The 21,471-nt window shown below is 36.5% G+C and overlaps 1 protein-coding gene across 6 annotated transcripts in view; it reads left to right on the top strand.

The window, feature by feature from the left end:
• MAGI2 (membrane associated guanylate kinase, WW and PDZ domain containing 2) overlaps positions 1-21,471 on the top strand; it is a 2,888,931-nt gene that overhangs the window by 2,398,475 nt on the left and 468,985 nt on the right. For all 6 annotated transcript variants that reach the window (XM_044088324.1, XM_044088323.1, XM_044088325.1 and 3 more), the window contains one exon: positions 20,878-21,126. In XM_044088324.1, coding sequence (XP_043944259.1) covers positions 20,878-21,126 — 249 coding nt within the window. The remainder of the gene's footprint in view (positions 1-20,877; positions 21,127-21,471) is intronic.

The following is a 21,471-nucleotide window of genomic DNA, read 5'->3' as shown; positions in this document are numbered from 1 at the left end:
GAAGGTTTCACATATAACTGTGTAGGTCTGAAAACACCCTCAAAAGCCGATGCCTGCTCAGCGGCTCCAGACCCATCTGAGGGAATAATTTCCGAGTGTCAAATACCTTGAGTTTCCTGCGGCCTCGTCAGCTCCACATGGGAGTTGGAAGTGGCCTGTGGCTCTGAGGTAACGGGTGTCAGGGGCTGCGAAAGCGCCTCACTGAGAACCGGCGAACCGGCGACAGGCCTAGCAGAAGCCTGATCGTCGATTTTGGATCTCGGATGCCTGTCCCTTTCTTTTTCCTTGCGCTTTTTAGAAACTCTGGTAGTCGGTTGTTCCGACGGCATTATGTAATTAAATCTTCTGCCAAAGTAATGGAATGCAAAAATCGTACCAACGCTTAATAGTGCAGTGGTTAAATCTAGCACAAAACCGACAACTAGCAACGTTATTGTCAGGGCCTAGGCAAGGAATACAGTAAGAATGAAAATCCTTATGAGGTATTTGCTTCCCACAAGAAATACAATTGTTAACTTTTTCTGACATTGGTCTGGAGCAAGAAAAAAGTTTCCCCAATGGGATTAGCTTTAATGAAGACTTCGGATCTGAATTTCGAATTTGAAAAACTCAGGGGTTGGCCGACCGGCACTTGCAAACTGCTTTTGCTTCGGGCACTGCGCGGCAAGAAAGACTGAAGAAAATGGCGTCAGCTGCATCTTTTATACCCCTGGTGCACTGAGATAAGGGAAGAGGTGACAGCAACCGACGCCAGACCTAGACTTTGGAATTCAGGCCGACTGAGGCTAGCCTGCCAGCAGGATAACCCAATTGTAATGACTGCAACTGCAACAGTGAAACACGAAGAACATCATATCCTATACAGACCACCTCAAAATCCTATCCCTGTAGTCTGCCCCTACAGGCTGTTGAGGGGAGGTGCCTGGCATACAAGGCATTGTGGGGCCCAACCTGGATGGATCTCTTGCATATCTGCAAAACAAACAGCACTAGAATTACCCAGTCAGAAGGCTTACATTTTGCCTGGGATATAAATAAGATGTGCGGGAAAGACAGATATGTATCCCAGAGACTACCCTTTCTCTAGAACAAACTCCCACTCCATGTGAAGCAGAGTTCCTCCCTAACCCAATTCAAGTGTAACTTGGACAATTACATGGGGAACAGGAAATTCATCCCTGGTTTGGCACTATTTGTCTAATGGGCACATGTAGCCTGTAAATGGTTTGTCTCCCAAGCCCATGCTTGCAAATGTTTCATCTCCAAAGTCCATGCTTACACTTATCAAGGATACCAGAACTTTTCAGAGATTAGGGATGCATGGCTAGGTTTAACAAGTCCTAATTTCATTAACCTAGTACACACCTATGAACCTACGAACATACTGTACATACAGATATTTCAGACATGGACAATAATGCCCTTCAAACACTTCAGTTATGTAACGTGGATTCTTCAGTTTCCACTGCAAGAAACAGTTTATTTTTTTCTTTGGTAAACAATGGATAGCTTACAAAAAGTCCTCTTTCAATATTTCTCTACTATGAGTTACATATGTATAGATATTTCAGGCATGGGCAATAATGCCCTTCTAGCCTGCCAATATGCCAAAACAGTTAGTCCAATAGTAAGGTTGTTCCTAAGAATATCTAAACTACTATTTGCTTTAATGCAATTTGATAGCCTATTTCATGTATTAGCTACTCCCTCAGAGGACCAATTAGTACTCCTCTGTATAAACTTCTGCCTAGGTTGTCACCTGATTTTGTGCTACTTTTTGATAACCCCAAACATTCCAAGAAGTAGTTGTCTCTGAATGCCTTATATACCTGAAAAAGGTATTCTCTTAAATACCTATATGAGACACTGTATGACAGCGCATTCAGTCAGTCTTTTAGAAGCATAATTTAGTAACACTGAAATACATAAAAAGAATGAAAATAATTACTCACGTTTGGGAGCAGCACTAATGTACTGGCAGGTCAGATGACTTGCTCAGATTTTCACAATATGTATGTAAGATTCGAAAACTGAAACTCTAGTGTTTGTAGGATATTCTTTTAAGTTTCATTGCCATAAACATTAATTTTTACTTTATGTCCAGTACATGGCCTAGTTGTTTCTATACCTCTGCACAAATTGCTGCTCATGGAGGAAAATAACATATCTTTCTCAAAAACTCTGTAGTTATAGTGTATAATACAACATATGTAAATGTAATACCTCAGCCATTTATTTGCAAAGGCAGAACTTGGTATTCAGTATATCCTTAACTTTTCCTTGTGGCATCCTGCATTAACAATGGTAAACGAATGACAGGTAGGCAGGCAGACATGTACTATTAATATACCAGGTTTTCAAATCTAAAGTATCAAAGGACAGACAGAATGAAAAAAACAACATCTATCTTCCTTTCCTGATAGGGATCTTCAACATATTTATGTAGGTGTAGATGTACCTAAGGGCCATAACACAGTAAGATGGGTATACTTGTACAAGGGGACACCAGGAAAAATAAATGGGAATATTATCCTGGTGATTCCTAGATACAAAATATCAGCTTGCTATGAATAATCATGTCTTATGTAATCAGCAGTAATTAATGAAACCCAAAACATGTGACAAACTTGGGAATTACCAATCAAAACAGCAACATTCCCAGTGTTGCAAAATGCAAAAAAAAAAAAAAAATTGCAGGGCGTAAAGCCGTAACTAGCAGCCTACAGTGTGGGTGCAGGCCTAATATCCCCAAAACTTTGTATATGTACCAACTCCTAAATCAAACAAAAAGGAGAAAGTAAGGAAAATGCTGCACTCACTTTCTTGATCCCCTCCAAAGTCTAGTCATCATGACAGTATACCAACAGTCTTTAAGGTTCAACATGGCAAATGTCAATCACCTACCTGGTGACATAACATAGGGTTCTCGAGGGGGCAGAGACTAGATGACCAACTGAGAGCAGTGAATTTTGAGAGCTCCATAAACTAGTATTATAATATAGGAAAATTTTATTATTTTCAAGTTTAAAACATCAGAAATCTATAGATAACTACTAAACTACATAAATATCAATTTTGGTGGAGATATACAAAAATTTTCCTGTCAAGTAACTTGGAGATATATTGAGTCACTGAATATGAACAATGCAAGGAATTCTCAGCCAGATGCTTCTTTGAAAAAGAACTGCAATTGATGACATCTACCTTACAAGAACTATCTTTGAAGATGGATGGCTTTAAAAATTACTTAGAAAACCTCAAATTAAATTCTCACAAACAGATTGATACTCTTAAAGAAATATTACAGCAACATCATACAAAAATAACAAATATAGAGACTTCTCTAAATGACATTGAAGGGAGACTCAGAGAGGAAGAATTCCAAAAAGAATCTCTGCTTAAACAGAATACATGGCTGCTTAACAAAATAGATGACTTAGAAAACAGGGAAAGGAGAAACAACACAAGGATCTTTGCTCTGCCTGAAAACACCCTTAAAATACAATCAAAGCCTGATAAGTTTTGACAATGATTATTCTTCCAGAATACTAGAACAAAGGAAAAAAGTCTGGCCAATAATAAAAATGTTAAAACAAACCAACATTAAAGCACAGCTGGCTTTTCCAGCCAAGATAAAAATACTTTTTGCCAGTGAGATGAGAACATTTAATGACTTAGAAGAAGCTACTATATTCATCAAAAACAGCAACATAGTGTCTATCCCAGAAGAAATGGAATGGATGACTCCTACTCTTAAAAGAATAAAAGAAACAAATCCTTGGACTGATGCTAGAAAGAAGAAACAAAAATATGATTCCAAGATAGCTGTCCCAAAAAAATAACTGTTACAACTACATCTCTCAAAGTGTCAACTGATATGGTACATCACTTGTCATCTGTTTTTATTAAAAAAAGAAGGGTTTCTTAAACAACTGAGAAACAGTAATTATTTATTCAGCATGTTCAAAGAGTCCAATAATTCTTCACAAACAAAGGTAGGTCAAGAAGGGTTACTATTTACATAAGCCAAATAAAGCAACATATAATATAAACATAGCAGTTTCTATGCCCATACTTGAACTCAATGAATAACTTATCTTGTTAATTTTTCATTGATTTTACTTATAATAATTTAAGTAATTAATTAACTAATTCAACAAGGTACCATTCATCAGAGTTCAGACTCAAATGTAACAAATTAACATCATATATAATAGCAGTAACGGAAGACTGTTTTGAAAAAAAATGATGTCATGGAGACTAATGCCTTCTTCAGTTTAAGTATGATTTAGAAAAGTCATGTATATCCTGGTTAAATAATAGTAGAAAGCTCCTAGTACAAATGTCATCATTATTCTGTCTAAATATAGTTAATATCAATTATGGCAGGTATCACATCTACGGGTGCTGTTTGATCAATCCTGATATGGTGTGCATGGATGCAGCTGTGTCTGGCAGCTACTACAAATGTCATTATTATGTCTAAACATAGTTAATATCAATTATGGCAGGTATCACAGCTTCGAGTACTGCTTGATCAATCCTGATATGGTGTGCATGGATGCAACCATGTTTGGCAGCTAGTACAAATGTCATTATTATTCTGTTTAAACATAGTTAATATCAATTATGGCAGTTATCATACCTTTGAGTGCTGTTTGAGTAAGCCTGACATGGTGTGTGTTGATGCAGCTGTGTCTGGCAGCTGTTGTATGTTGCCGTTTTTGTTTCTGGGAAGCTGTGGGTTGTGGCTTGTGATCGAGGTTTACTGATGCTTGTGTATTAGGAAGAGACATTTGGTGTTTTAGCCTGGATCCAGGTGAAGGGGGTGGATAAAACTGTGATTTGGGATATTTTGTCAGAGAATAGCTTGTCTATACATATGCTGAGTGAGAGGTGAGAAGGCTGGAAGAATGTGATATCTCTTGTTGTGGCAGCTTGGGCTGTCTGCCCTCCTTTCTTTTCCTGGCTGCTGCCTCACTGAAAAGGAGGGAATTTAGGCTTAAAGTTGGAGTCAAGTGAAGCCTTGCCTCAGGTGCATCGTGAGCCTTTGGTATGCAGTACACAGACACACTAACAGAAACAGATGCTCCCAGGTTGCTATGGTAACAGAGACAGAGTGACGAAAATCCTTAACAGCCCTGAGGAGCCTCCAAGATGATTCTCGGTAATGAAGTTTTTAGTTTAAAAAAATATATATATATATATATATATATATATATATATATATATATATATATATATAAAATAAAAGGGCTGTTTTAAACCACATGTACACATATTGATGGTCTCCCAACACTTTGTTTAGCTCATTAAGTTGATTCTTGATAAAAAAATTAATTAAATAAAAAAAAAATAAGCGTAATTTTATATTTAAAATGTATTTTGGTCCAAACACATTAAGGACTTACATATGAGTGGAAGTCAGAGTTGTTGTAAAAGACTAAGAGCACTTGGTCTTGTGCAGTACCCTTTGCAGTGGTCTGGGAGGTGAGCTTGCTCGGACGTGTTGGGCATATGGGGATAGCTGATTCTAGGGGTGTTTGGGGTTGCCGGGAAGTGCTAGAGAGTTATCAGATTTCCTTTGTGGAAATATCTGTGGGAATGGAAGGTGTGTTTAGTGGTTCACTGGCACAGTGGCCACTGCATGGAACAGGCTGGTAAAATACAACAAGACAAATATTGGTTTGGATATTTTAAGAACAGCCTGGAAGCACACCACATGAACTAGTGAATGGTATTCTGGCAAAACTGGATAGGCATTGTTGCCCATGCTTGAAGTACTGACGTGTGTATGTAAGGATGGAAATATACTTATAACAAATAAAAAACTAGAAGGGTCTCATAATTTAAAGTCTATGGACTGTATAAACATGCTTGGAAGGAGTTATTAATAAGAATAAGCATTACAGCTTATGGTCTCTCAAATAACTAAGCAACACCCAAAAAAAACCACACACACAATAGTTATGTAATATATGATTTTAGTAAATCTAGACGTAAAATATACAATCGTCATATAAGATGAAGCAGTTTGCTGAATTTAGATATTAAAGAAAAGATTTAATAACATAGGCTTGTGTATAATAACACTACTGTCTTGTCATAAATGACATACACTACATTGAACATCAAGGGGAAGTATGATGATTTTCTTATATAAGTAAATATGCACAACAAGTCATGTAATTGCTTTAACTTGAATTATAGTTGTTGTAACCCATCTTCACCATATATAATAGTTAAGCGGTTACCAAGGTGACTATTGTTTTATACATGACATAAAATTGACAAAGTTGTTCTAGAGAAACAATAGAAGCCTGAAATTGAAATGTCATGGAATGTAACAATCATATTCTGAACGAATACTATTAAATTGACAATAGACACTCAGTTTAATAACTTTGGCTTGTGTATAACACTACTGTTTTAACTTGTCATAAATGACATACACTATATTGAACATCAAGGGGGGGGGCATGATGATTTTCTCATATAAGTAAATGTGTATAACAAGTCATATAATTGCTTTAACTTGAATTGTGGTTTTGTAACTCATCTTGACCATACATAATACTTAAGCTGTTACCAAGGTAACTAATGTTTAACATGACATCAAATTGACAAAGTTGTTCAAGGGAAACAATAGAAGACTGAACTAGGAATGTCACAGAATGTAACATTCACATTCTGAAGAAATAGTATTAAATTGACAATAATCACTAGTTTAACCTTTGCTGATTATACAAAATAAAATGTTGCCATTTAAATCTACAAACGTTCAGTATATGCCATAAAATGGCAATTTATGAATATGGCAAGGGAACTTGTAATCATTAATTACAATAAGTGAATTTGCTGTTTTTAACCTATAATTTCACTCATTTTATGATAAGAAATGACAGATATGAAAATCCTTATGTGTAGGAAATGGGGGAAGAGGGATGCACTGATAATTAAAATGTACTAACTTTCATCAATGTTCACATAAAACAAACTTGATGCTTTAAGTAAGTTAGCAACAAACAAAGTGATTACTTAAATGCTGGCAAACAATGAAATATAACTTCTGATATATCCAGTAAAATACATTGCATTATAAACATTAGGTATAAATATTATTGCCATATATTTATATTAAGTAATAAGATTTGAAATACTTCATCAATAAGGGTGAATATGTTAAATAAATGTGTGCTATAATCTTTTACTGAGGTTTTATATATGATACATCCTACATTGCTATGATTTAATTGCTTGTCATCTATCTTTCATGTAAATATTAATTGCTTATACAATAAGTAGACATTTATATTGTATTAGAATTCTGTCTAATCTACAGTAGTACTATATCTGTTCAAAATAACATAAATATTGCTTATTCCTATTACAAATATTATCCATATGATAATTCAATTTATGGAGCTCAGATGCTCTGGATTGTCAAGGTATGAGTGATAATCTGATGGACATAGGTTTATCCATCAGATTAGGAACGATTTTCATTCCATGGCTAGTGCGGATCTTAGTTTTGTTAACATTTATTAATTTAAATTTGTCATTTCAGAAAAAACATTTTTAGTATGCCTGACCAAAACATTAATTTATTTGTAAACACTCAAAGTATAAAACCAATAATTTAGTTTAAAAGCTTGAACATATACTCTATAGTTATCAGAGGAAAATGTTTAATAGTAACAATAAAACAAAAAAATGCATAGTCTAAATAACCTAAGCTGGATTTAACTTTATTATCTTTAAATACCAATGGTTCAAACAATCCTAGCAAGAGATCAAATCTACTGAAATATTTAAAACTGAACAAAGCACAACTTGTCTGTCTTAAATAAATTCATTTCAAAACAAATGACAATTACAAATGGAATCCTAAGGAATATATGATATTGGTGCAATCCACTTATAAGATAAAGACAAAAGGGGTAACAATTTTATGTAAAACAAATGTGATTAACCCAGAAATCATTTATAAGTATGAAGATAAAGAAGCCCTTATAACATTAGTAATAGTTAAATATAATAACAGAATATGAATCCTAGTCAATCTATTCTGGTTCCCAGGCATTGGAACAGGAACTGTTAAAAAACACTTAGATTTCATTTCCAGTAATTGTAAAGGCAACTTAATATTAGGAGGTGATTTTAACTGTATATTTGATATTTCTGAAACTATGAATAAAAGACCGCTGTGTACATCTACTATATCAAAAGCTTTAAACAAATGGGTAGAATCATTTCATCTTTTCATATTTAAAGAAGATAAATCTTTTTTATTTCCCATCAAGATCACAGATTTGGTACCCAAACTAGAATAGATAAAATATTTGCTGCCCATGACTTGCACTCTAAAATCCATAATTTTTCAATCACTCCCTGCCCCTTTTCAAACTACAATTCATTGATACTAAAATTTCAAAATGGGTACAAATCATTAATCTTTAACTCCAGAATTCCAGCATATAAAACTAAAATTAAAGAGTTCAAACCCTGGTTAATATCTGAATTACAGTTCTTCTTAGATATTAATTACACCACAGAGATAAATAAAATAATGATATGGGACTCATTAAAAGCTTACATATATGGTAAAACCCTAACTTGGTATAAAAAAATAGAGAATGGAATTCTGAATTATTAGATCTACAATCCAAACTTTTGCCAGTAAAAGTTGAAAAATATCCAAATCATTTGGAGATGAAAAAGAAAGTAAAAGTAATAAAATAGAATGAAATTCTAACACATAAAACTAGTTTAGCTTTAGAAAAACTAAAAATTAATACCTTGGCCACTTCTCCCAAATATCTACATAATTTATCCACAAGAATCAAAATACAATCAAAAGCTAATAACGTTAAAAGTATCTTCCATGAAAAGAAAGGGAAAAATGTCTCAGATATTGGTGATGCCTATAGAAATCACTATATGGAACATTTCCAAAAAGAAAATATACATGTTGATCAGTTAAATCTAGATGAAAAATGATCTAATATAAAAAAAGCAGAAAAATTAAAGCTAGATCTGAAAGCACCCATATCCTACAAAGAAATTACAGGTACAATAAAAAAGGGTAGCAATAATAAAGCTCCCAGTATAGATGGCATAATTATGGAAATATATAAACTTTTTTCTTTAAAGAAACTATCCCTCTTCCATAAAACTCTATTAGAAATTCAGTCACAAACTTTAATACCACCCTCTTGGAGATATTCCTTAATCACACCAATCCTAAAGGAAAACAAATCCCCAAACATCTGTACCTCATATAGACTTATATCGTTATTAAATAATGACTATAAGATATTTATGACAATATTAACTAACAGAATTAAAATACTACTATCCAAAACAATAAATAATTATGAAACTGGATTTATATATCATAGACACACACATGACAGTATTAAAAGGATATGTTCTCTTATAGATCATGTTAATAAAGAAAATAAAGAAACACTCATAATTGGCTTAGATATAGAAAAAGCCTTTGATTCCCTAAATTGGGACTATTTATTCAAAATCCTAATGCTATTTGAATTTCCTGCATCCTTTGTTCATCTCCTAAAGAATATATATAAAAATAATTTAGCGTATGTCAACTTAGGTCCTTTTACCTTTGAATCTATACATATAACAAAAGGCACTAAACAAGGATGTCCCATGTCACCAATTATATTTGCTCTGGCTATTGAAACATTGGCAGATTCAATTCATAACCATATAAAAATCAAAGGAATAGATGTTTATGAGCAATACAATTCTAAAGAAATGCTATTTGCTGATGACATATTGCTAACATTATCTAATACAAAAGAGACATTAGAATAATTAGATGTATTAATTGACAAATTTCACATGACTTCAGGACTCCATTTCAATAAAGCAAAATCAACATTTTTATTTTTAAATAAAAAAAGAACTGCAGACTAAGAGGGATCACATCATAGGGAAACAAGAATCTACCTTAAAATATCTAGGAATTGAGTTATGCAAGGATAATAATGAATTAGTCTCAAAAAACTACAATAATATCATCAATACAATTAAAATCTCAGTGGAAAAATGGAACAAAATAATATTAATATTTGAAGATAGACTGCAGTTAATAAAAATGGTTTTACTGCCCAAGATCCTATATATAGCCTTGGCAATACAACTGTTGCCAGAAAGGAATATACTTAAAGAAATAAATTCATGCAGTGGTGCAGTGGTTAGTGTTGTCGCCTCACAGCAAGAGGTTCTCCCATTCAATTCTCGGCTGGAGCGCCTTCTGTGTGGAGTCTATATGTCCTCCCCACGGTCGAGTGACGTTAAATACATGCAGGTAGGTGTGAGCGTGAATGGACATGCCTTCGTTGAAGGTGGGGCATCGGGCTGGCAACTCGGCACTGTAAAAATCCACTGCCAGTCATGAGCGGACCAGAGTTCCGCTGTGGCGACCCCTAACCGGGAAAAGCCGAAACTCACCAAAAGAAACAGAATACCTTTAATACATCATATCAGGCCATGGAAACAGGGAGGATTAAACCTCCCTGATATAGAAACATATATAAAGCATCAATATCTAAAACAATTTCAGTCTGGATAAGTCAAAATTGCTCTGCAAATTGGAAAGAATTTCTAACTGTAATATCAGTAAATTAATTTGATTTACAAAAGAAAATCAAATACATAAAAACAGTTTGCTATGGCACATATTATGTATTAGTATGCAATATAACATACCTAAACCCACTAAAACTCATATGATTATTACATTGACTCATTTAGGAAATTATTATTGTAAATATAGATTTAAAAATCTGATTTGATCTTTTAACACCATTTATAGTCACAAAGAACTTTTCATATAAAATATATAGAGAAATTATTAATTCCTGGGAAGAGAAGGGATTTGTTTGTTGACTCCAATGCATCAAAGACCTAAAAGTTTTAGATATACAAGTAATAAAAACAACATACAAAATTCCACAACAGGGCTGGCTAACTTTACAGAGTATTCTGTCATATTCACAAGATTTAAGTAGAATACTTAACAGCAGTAGCGTTGTTATCTCACAGCAAGAGGTTCTCCCTTTCGATTTTTGGCTTGGTTGGGAGTGCCTTCTGTGTGGAGTCTGCATGTCCTCCTCGCATTTGGGTAGCGTTTGAAAGACATGCGTATGTAAATGAGCATGCCTTCGTTGAAGGTTGGGCATCGAGCTGGCACCTCGGCGTTTCGTAAAAATCTACCGCCAATCATTAGCGGACCGGAGTTCTGCTGTGGCGACCCCTTACCGGGAAAAAGCCAAAAAGACAGACAACAACAACTTAACAAGTCTTCATATAAAGAAATACCTAAATTTGTGAAATACATATTTGAAATCATATATAATGACTTTGACATGGGAAACAGTATTTCAAAATTTTACAAAATATTGATAATGCCACGGTGGTACAGCGGAAGCATTGTTACCACACAGCAACAGGTTCTCCCGTTCGATTCTTGGCTGGGCTTGGGAGTGCCTTCTATGTGGAGTCTGCATGTCCTCCCTGTGGATGGGTAGCATTCGAAAGACATGAGTGCGTAAATGGGTATGCCTTCGTTGAAGGTTGAGTGTCGAGCTGGCACCTCGGCATTTCGTAAAAATCTCCTGCCAATCATTAGTGGACTGGAGTTCTGCTGTGGCTACCCCTTACCAGGAAAAGCCGAAAGACAAACAACAAAATATTGATAATCTATAAAACAATACCCAAAACCTCATATTGGAACTATATAACAAAAGGACACTCAATACAGTTAACTGAAGATATTAAAACAAATATCTTATTATCGATAAAATATATATCCTTTATACAATTCTGGAAAGTTTTTAATTGGAAATGCTTGCACATAGCATAACCCCAGACAGAATCAATAAAATTAGTTCTTCCATAAAAGGAATATGTTAGAGATGTGAGCAAGTACACAGTGCAGAGGGGAATCACATTTTCTTTGATTGTGTTAAAATTAAGCAATTTTGGAATGGTATTAATAACTTTCTACAAGCTTTATTTAATGAATCATTTTATTTAACTAAAGCTTTTGTATTATTAAATGTGAATGAAGATCCTCATTTGAATAGGTCAAACATGTATCTAGTATGGACTATACTTGCAATTTCAAGGAAGTGTATAACAAGAAGATGGAATGCAAACACAATACCAACTTTGGAAGACCTCTGCAGCCTACTGAAGACCACAGCATTATTGGAAATTAAAATTAAAGAACTAAGAATTTATCCAAAGCCATTTATCAACAACATTTGGGGAAAGGTCTTATTGTTGACTGACGCTATACAATAATTGATCAGACACTCTGATAATGGATTGGACATACTTATAAAGTAACTGTATACATTAAGATATGTTATAGTGTCAAGGCAATGTAAACAGTGTACATAGTTATTTAAGATGTTATGTATAAATACTATGGAATTCATTCAAATGTATAAATATGGTTCTCCCCAATAAAATGTCTTTGAAAATGAGTTTTTCAGAAATAAAAATCCTGTTTTACTTCTCCATCAAAATTTAGAAAGTAATGTTTTAAATAAAAGAAAATGAGAATGTTACAAAAATACCAGAAAGAGCAGAAACCGTGCCATGGGTTATAATCACTGAAAATAAGACTTAGTATTTCTGCAAAGAAATAGATGCCTAATTGGTAATTTCAAGAACAGTCACTATTGAAAAATGTGTGCTAAGCAGGTAGTGATACAAACATATTAAATCATAAAGTAAATTAAAAGGTTGCTTGATTGCAAATGGCACACAATCTCACAAGAAAATTTGAATTGTCAGCTGATAGATGTGAACTAATGGAGACTGTTTCATTCTAAAACATCCAAAGAGTGTCTTTTTGGAATGAAGATACATTTAAAAATTGCCACAATTTGTCTTCATCTGACTGATGTTTGTCATATACTCTTTATATATGCATCTATACAGCATCTGGAAGAAACCTTTCTTTAACAGTAACTATCAAAATAGTATGTAACTCTATAAAACATGGATGTTTCAGTTCTTTTCAGTTTTCTTATAATATTTTTATGTACTCCATTTTATACGCATAAAAATTTCTGGGTTGTTTATTTTTCTTACATCTTTTTAGGTCCTAGTTCCCTGCCCAATATCCACCATGCCTCTTGCCCAATTGTCCCATTTATTCTTGCTCCTGGTACTGGAATATTTCAGAAAGAAGAAAAACAAGTCACAGGTCAGATTCTTGTGGAAATTTGAAAGATCTTTGATGTTTTTGACTGCCTTTCCCTTTTGACTGTCAGGTACTATGTAGTGGCTGGAGACAGTAAACCACTTTGAGTGGTTTTGCTCATCCATGATGCTTTTTAATTTATTCATTCATTATTCAAGTAAGTGAATTATCTTGGACCCTGTTCAGCCATGACTGAAGCCACAAGAAAAAGTGTAAATGCAATATGTATATATATATATATATATATATATATATATATATATATATATAAAACAGGAAGTCAGGTTTGAACCTTTGCCCCAGGAGCTTAAAACCTGGAGGCAGTGTACTGCTTTGCTTAGGAGTGGTACATTCTGTTTTTACTCATGCTGCCAAGTGCTGTTGAACTGAAAAGTTGTAGTGGGTACTTCCCCAAGTCATATTCCTGACATTAGACTTAAAGTGGTTCCCTCCCTCTGCATGTATGAACCCACCTTGGACACTCACTCCAATCCCCTTCTGGCTAGCTCCTGTAGCATCTGCATCACTAATGAAAAACTAGATATCTTGGACATTGCCAAGTCTCAATCCTTCGGTACAATGCGGGGGGGGGGTCTCAAGGTTGGTTATAGTGGTTTGGCAAGACAGTTTATGTCATGCTAAAAGCAGTTAGTGTAAATGTATCATGTCTGCAAAAATGTACCTGGAGCCTGTTTTAGTGGGCCATAACCTGCACTACATAATATTTTAATACTTGCATAACAAATGCTGATCTCTTAACAACAGCTTGCATCTCTGATGAGAATGTAAACTTATAAAGGTAAATATTCTTGCTAGCAAATATTTAAAGTTCACAAACAATTGCATCTAATAACAGACCATATATATGTTAGTACATGTGTATTCAAGAAAATGGTATATTCTTTTTATGCATTATAGTATGTGTTATTAAGTGCTAAAGGCCAAAGCCTTTGATACCATCCCCCACTCAGGAATCATAGAAAAACTCACTAAGCTAGGCATCAGTCCCTACATCACTAGGTGGGTTGCAAACTGGCTCACAGACAGAACCCACAGTGTGAAAGTAGCTGATTCCAAGTCAGACTGCTGACCAGTCACTAGTGGAGTCCCACAGGGATTGGTCCTGTGTCCTCTCCTGTTTGGTATCTACTTCTCAGAAGTCCAAGCCAACATGAAGGGACTCTCTGGCTGACAAAGTTCCCAGATGATTGCAAGTTGGGAGACATAATTAACTCCCCAAGTGCCTCACAGAGTCCCAGAGCACTCAAAATGTGTCATCATCCCCTTTGGGAAAACCCCTTTTCCCATGAATTACCACATTGATGGTAGTCCACTGAACACAGAAGGTGTTATAAGAGATCTGGGAACACAGGTCTCAGTGTGGCCACTCTGTAGGATGTCATTATCACTTGAGGAGTTAATAATAGCTCCCAACTTGCAATCGTCTGCGAACTTTGTCAGCCAGAGTCCCTTCGTGTTGGCCTTGACTTCAGAAAAGTAGATACCAAACAGGAGAGGACCCAAGACCAAACTCTGTGGGACTCCACTCGTGACTAATCGGCAGTCTGACTTGGAGTCAGCTACTTTCACACTGTCGGTTGTATCTGTGAGCCAGTTTGCAACCCAGCTAGTGATATAGGGGTTGATGCCTAGCTTAGTGAGTTTTTCTATGATTCCTGAGTGGGGAATGGTATCAAAGGCCTTGTCCAGATCAAGGTAGGCTGTATAAACCACCTTGCCTTCATCCACAGCTCTGGTGACTGACTCAGAGAAGCTGACCAAGTTGAGCAGGCATGATCTACCCTTCACAAAACCAAACTGTGTGGGATCCAGAGTTTGGAGATTCCCTATATCTTTGTTTATTATGTCCATGATGATGCATTCCATAGCTTTGCATATCAGATTCATCAAGCTAATGGGGCAGTAGTTCCCTGGGTCTGTAGTCACTGCTCCTTTGTGGAGCGGGATGACTTTAGCAGTGAGCCATTTGATAGGGACAAAGCCTGAGGTGAGGCTGTGATTGAACAGAGCACACAGGTGAGGTGCCAGTTCACTCTGTAGTTCATGTAGAACACAGCCAGGGATATTGTCAGGTCCCATAGAAGATGTATTCTTGGCCTTGGACAGTGCTGTTTTAACATGTGCAGCAGTAATACTGGATGCCTGGTAATCTACCAGTATTGTGATTGGTCCTTTGGGGGGGTAAAGTTGGCATTGAATCTGTTGTCTAGTATATTGGCAATGTCTGTTGACTCGGTATTGGAGGTACCATTGTGCAGTAGCTCAGAGCAAATCTATGTTTTGCCGTGGAGATTCTTTACATAACTATAGAAGCCCTTGTGGTTGTCTTTACTGTCTGCTGCAATTCTGTTTTCATAGCTAACTTTAGAGGATTTGATGAGGGATCTCACCTTTTTGTTGAAACTGATAAGGGAGTTTTTCTAGTTTGGGAATTTATCTTATTCCGCATCAGTTTCTTCCTTCTGTTGTAGAGTTTGTTTATGGCAGGAAACCATCAGATTGGCTTCCTTTTTTGGAGGAGTGCGTCTTGGTTCTATTGGGTATGGCAGATCTATGCATTTGTGTACATGTTCGTACAGTGCATTGGTGTATGATTCGGCAGTCATGCAACTATTCTCCATTTGCATGGGTGACGTGAAGTTAGCCACCTCTGTTTTTAGGAGCCTAAAGTTAGCTTTGGAGAAGTTTTTCATGGTGGTTACCTTTGCAGGGGGATGGGAGGGATGTGGATTTCCAAGGGGATTAGTTTGTGGTCGGATCTAATCAGGAAGGAGCTGACTTTTGGTGTAGAGCAATGGTCACACTTGTTAGTAATGACCAGGTAAAGGATGTTGCTACCTCTAGTGGGGGTAAGAACGAGCTGGTCCAGTGCATTAGAATTAATGAACTCCAGGAAACGTTGGGCAAGTCTAATGGTACATAAGTAGTTTTCCCAGTTAATGAAAGGGTAATTGAAGTCACCTAATATGAGAGTGTTAGGTTGGACCCTAATATTCTCCAGGGTGCTTAAGAACGTGGAGTGTGAGTCTTGAGACATGGTTGGGGACCTATAGCAGGCTACAACATGAATTGCTGTCTTACCCTGTGTTAGCTGCACTTGAAGTATCTCTGATGCTTTATGTTGGGCTACCAGTCTGGAGGTGTGCACATCCTTTATAAATATGGGAATACCACCGCCTTTGGAGCTTTGGTCCAAGTTCTGGGACCGAAAGGTGTGGAAAAAGTTATAGCCTGGTAGTGTAGGGGTGCTTTCTGCTGCCTTGAACCAGGTCTTTGTTACAGTACAAATGTTGATGCTGTCCATCTTAAGGAGTGCTTCGAGCGAGTGCATTTTGAGATTTAGACTTCTAGCGTTGAGCAGCATGACCCTCAGATTGCATTTGTTTGTAGTTGTTACGGTGGTAATTTGGTCTTTGGAACACCGCCTAAAAAGGCACTATAGGGGTGGCAATAGCCTTGGCCAGTATCCGGAAGCCCAGGGGTGACAGATGCAGGCCATTTCTGGCAAAGCATCAAGGTCTGTCAGTCATGTCATCCCAGCAGACAGACACTGGATCCCCTTAGAGTGACACCAGAAACTTTGCCAATTGTTGAAATCAATCATTTTCTGCTTGTACTGTGGTATCATTCTGGGTGATGGTAGGATGCTGCTTTGGGCTAGGGTCGTACCCGCTTCAGCTACATAATCCGAGAGCTCCTCAATGTCTCTTTTCATGTAGTTCAGGGAGGTACATCTCAGGTCATTCACACCCACATGTACAATGACTGAGTTATATTTGTACCTGTTGTTGAGGGACCTGAGTTGCGTGCCTTATGTGGTGGATCCTGGCACCTGACAGGCAGCTGACTGTTACTTTCTCTTTTTCAGCCTAGTGAGTGGGACATCAGTGTGCTTCACTATCAAGTCACCTATGACTAGTGTGTTGGGCATGCTGTTTTGCCTTAGGGGCTTTGGTTGAGTGGCACACTGTTTAGGAGAGTTATGTGTCTCGTGATTAGTGTTGTATTGTGGTGGTCGAGTGCATTTCTGTCTTGGAGGTCTCTGCTGTTTGGGAAGATTTTTATTGACAACCTCTGTGAAAGTTAGTGTGTGGTTTCTGTTTTTATGTGAAGGCAGTGCTGGTGTGTGTTCTGGAGGGCTATGTGTTCTGTGTGGTGTGGTGCAAGTGTTGACCAACTATTCCGTTCTTGACTGGAGAGTGCGTGGTTTCCAATATGGATATATAAGTGCATCTCTCGCAAGTCTGATTGCTCGGAGGTAAGAAGAGAGGGTTGTCAGTGTACATGAGACAGCTGCTACATTGTCTCAGGATGCCCAAGTTCACCAGGTTAATAGGAGAAAGCAGAGAGAACTGACCTTTAGACATGCCTGGAGGGGTGGGAATTAATAATAAGTACTAGAGCTGTTTCCTTGTAGAAGGTTTAGTGCTGATAGCACTTTTGTGTGCTATAATAATTGCTACAAGAAGTCTGGTAAAGTGCTAGACTAATAAGCTAGTAAAAGTGCAGGAGAGGAGAGAACAAGCAGATCTAAGGAAAAAATTGAAGAGCAGACTTTGGCACTGCTCAGGAGTTTACAAGCAGTCCAGGATACAGCAAATTTGTATCTGGACTAGGCTAGTTACAGGAAAGGTGGGAAACAAATGCAAATGCAGGTTTTTAAACCAGAAAGTTAAAAGAGATGGAAAAACTGCCCTAACGGCCAATACTCTACAATTTCTGGGCCAGAATCCACTCTCACTGATAAGCTAAAAGGCTTCCCTCCAACACAGAAAGGCTTGGCGGGCCTCAGAAGCTTACAAACAGTCCTGGATACAGCAAATCTGTATCTGGATGAGACTAGTTACAGGAAAGGCGGTAAACAAGTGTAAATGTGGGCTTTTAAACCAGAAAGTTGAAAGAGATGGAAAAACTGCCCAAATGGCCAATGAACTACAATTTCTGGGCTAGAAACCACTCTTGTGGTAGATAGGCTACCTAGTGCTTAGCACTCTCACTGATAAGCTAGAAGGCTTCCCTCCAACACAGAAAGGCTTGAGGGGCTCATAAGCTTACAAACAGTCCTGGATACAGCACATCTGTATCTGGACTAGCTTTTTGTTAACCTGGTAATTGGGCTAATCCAAAGAAACTTTGACTCCATGACCTGGCTGTAAGTGCAGATCCAGAGACATATGCAGTTATCATTTAGCAACAGATACACAAAACAATGTTTGTAGAAACTGAAACATGGAAGGGGTAAGAATCTATCTCAAGTGGACATGAAAAGGCTAAACAATGCTATCGACTTTATACAGAAACAGAATTCAGTATATTAAGTTAGAGTACAGCCCAGCTTTGTGTATCTTTGTAAAGGAAGGAAACAGGCATGTAACTTCTACCAGTCCTGCAGCAAAAACAAAAGGAAAAGGGAAACTGATAATAGTCTGAATAAGAAGTGCTTATACTTTATTTCAAACAATATGTGTGTGTGTATGTATAATGTTAATTAAGCAGTGGGAGGAAAGAATAAAGCATAAGGGAGGGAAAAGTCTGTATTAAACATAGTCAGTATTCTGATGTGAAAGAGAATTCAAATGCCTGACCACATCTATATTATATTTCTCATTTTGATGCTATCCATTTTAGTGAGATAGACATTTTGCTAGCATTGTAAAAATACAAAAATATTTAAAAGTATAACATAATAAATTAAATGAATGTAGCATGTGACGATTGTGTTTTTTATTTGAAGTCACCACTCTTGAACAACAGCCATTGCATAATTTTAATATTCAGTTTGAGAGCAGGTAAGTGAGCAGCAGATAGGTTGATAGCAATTTGATAGCTCTTTCAGAAATATATGGTGTGGTACAAACAACCTGCACAAATTATATAGCTGTTCATAATCTCAAAATCCTGGGTGTTGTGGGGCCAGGTGCAGGTGATGTGCCTTGAGGTGGAACAACAGACTGTAGCAGACCAAGAATTTACGTAGTCCTTCGTCTGCTGCATGAAGAAGACATTTCAACCGCTGTACTACTATAATCACTGGGCAGTTGTGCCTGCCCTTGGGGATTGTTGTCATTGGACCAGCGTTGGTGCTTTTTATTCACGCATAAAAATTGATGGGGTTGTCTTCTGTAACAGCTTTGTATCCAGCTGCGTTTCTTAATTATGCAGATATTTCAAATTCATTAGTGTGGTGGCTTCATATATAAGAACTGAGTAACAGGAATCAATTGCTGGCTTCTGCTTCTTCTTTTGTGGTACTTGCTGTTCCCTCTGGAATATTATCGACATTCACAAATATGTCATTCATTAGCAGGACGGGAATCCACATAACAAACTTTTTGTAGATATGTATGTCACCTTTGGTTGTACATAAAAATGTCTGGTTTATCTTAGATATAAAGTCAACTGAATTAAGTAAATGGTTTGTTTTGCTAGTTAATATTGCTTACCCGCATGATCTCCATCAAGTACGAGTAGATCTTAAAACATCTACACACACACACAAACACACACACACACACACACACACACACACACACACACACACACACACACACCTCTCTCTCTCTCTCTCTCTCTCTCTATATATATATATATATATATATATATATATATATTATACATTATAATTCTGCCTGCACTTAAAGCATTCCCAGTTAATCTATTATTTTGGTCATACACAGCAGACATTCCTACAGTTTGGGACTTATCCATAAATAAAACATTCATTTATGTGACAGATAAATAGAGAAGGTGGGTGGAGTCTGACCCAGCAGTCTGTGTTTAGAACTATTGTCAACCCCAGGAGCTTGTCCTGCAGGAGTAACTGTCATAGAGCATACCTCATGCACTGAGGAGAAAGGCATATGGTTCTCCATCTTTATCTATCTGTTGGCAGAAGGCAGAATGGACATGACTCCTGAATGCTACCTACCTTCACTCAGTTGTAATGTACAGAAATCCTATAGGAAAGTCTACGACTTTGTATATGTTAATAAATACTACCTCAGTTCTGTAAGAAATGATGTCAGCCTTTCAGGGACACAGGGCTGAGGGCTAATCCTTAATCTGGGACACGAATGATAGTGAGATCAGCAAAATATGTGTTGTTAGAAAACAATCCTAAGACTTGACTCGCAATAAAAAGGTCTCACTGCAGTGCATTGGGAATTAGAATAAGCTAAATGTGAAGAAAAAAACTCTTTTATACCATACTACACTGTGTCACTATATTATTTGGCACAGTTAATAAATATTAAATTAGTTAAGCCTGTCAACATCAGAATCATTTTAACACATTCTTATGAAAACAAAGGAAGTATTGTGACTTTTAACAGTTGCACTAAAAATGAAATTCTGTTTCAGTCCAGTGTAAACATTATGCCAGTGTATCAATTTGAGGTTTTGCCTTCTTTGAGTAGAAACATGTTCTAGGATAATCTGCTTCTCAGAATAAATGTATTGCTACTGCTGTGGTGTGATGCTTGGTCCATAATTACTAGAATACTTGTTAGAGATTTAAACATGATATAAATGAGCTAGCTTGCTTGAAGCCTCCATTTTTTCAGATAATGATAGCAGTACTGAATGGTATTTTATGTCATTTGTTTAAGGAGATCCCTGTCCTGAGAATGGCAAAAGCCCAGGTTCTGCATCTACACTGCATAGTTCTCCCAGAAGTGACTATGCAGGCTATACCAACAATGTCCAAACAGCTCCAAGCAGTATTTCACCGCAAGAAGGCTCTGCTTCTTCCCAAAATTTACAAACAAATGATGTCATCATTCAGCGCAAGGAAAATGAAGGATTTGGATTTGTCATCATCAGTTCATTGAACAGGCCTGAGTCTGGCAGCACAATATGTAAGTAATATTTAATTTATTTTATTACGTTATAATTTTATTAAATTATTAATTTAACAACAGTATTGTCAAAGCATTTTAAATATAAAGGCAGATGTCTTGGACAATTTACATAACTTGCCATACATCTTTCTGTCATGAATCTCCAATTCTTTTTTATTGCATATGTGTCCTTTTTATCATGGTCCAATTGGTACAAGAGACAGCAGGTCTTAGCTTGACAATCAAGTGTTAGCCATATATATATATATATATATATATATATATATATATATATATATATATATATATATATATATATATATATATATATACCAGTATTTTAATTGATATATTAGGTTCATT

Source organism: Protopterus annectens, chromosome 11.part0 (assembly GCF_019279795.1).
Source record: "Protopterus annectens isolate FY-2018-M chromosome 11.part0, PAN1.0, whole genome shotgun sequence".
In the NCBI taxonomy this organism is placed as follows: domain Eukaryota; kingdom Metazoa; phylum Chordata; order Ceratodontiformes; family Protopteridae; genus Protopterus; species Protopterus annectens.
Note: the sequence above shows the minus strand (reverse complement) of the source record. Positions and strands in the feature narration are given on the sequence as shown.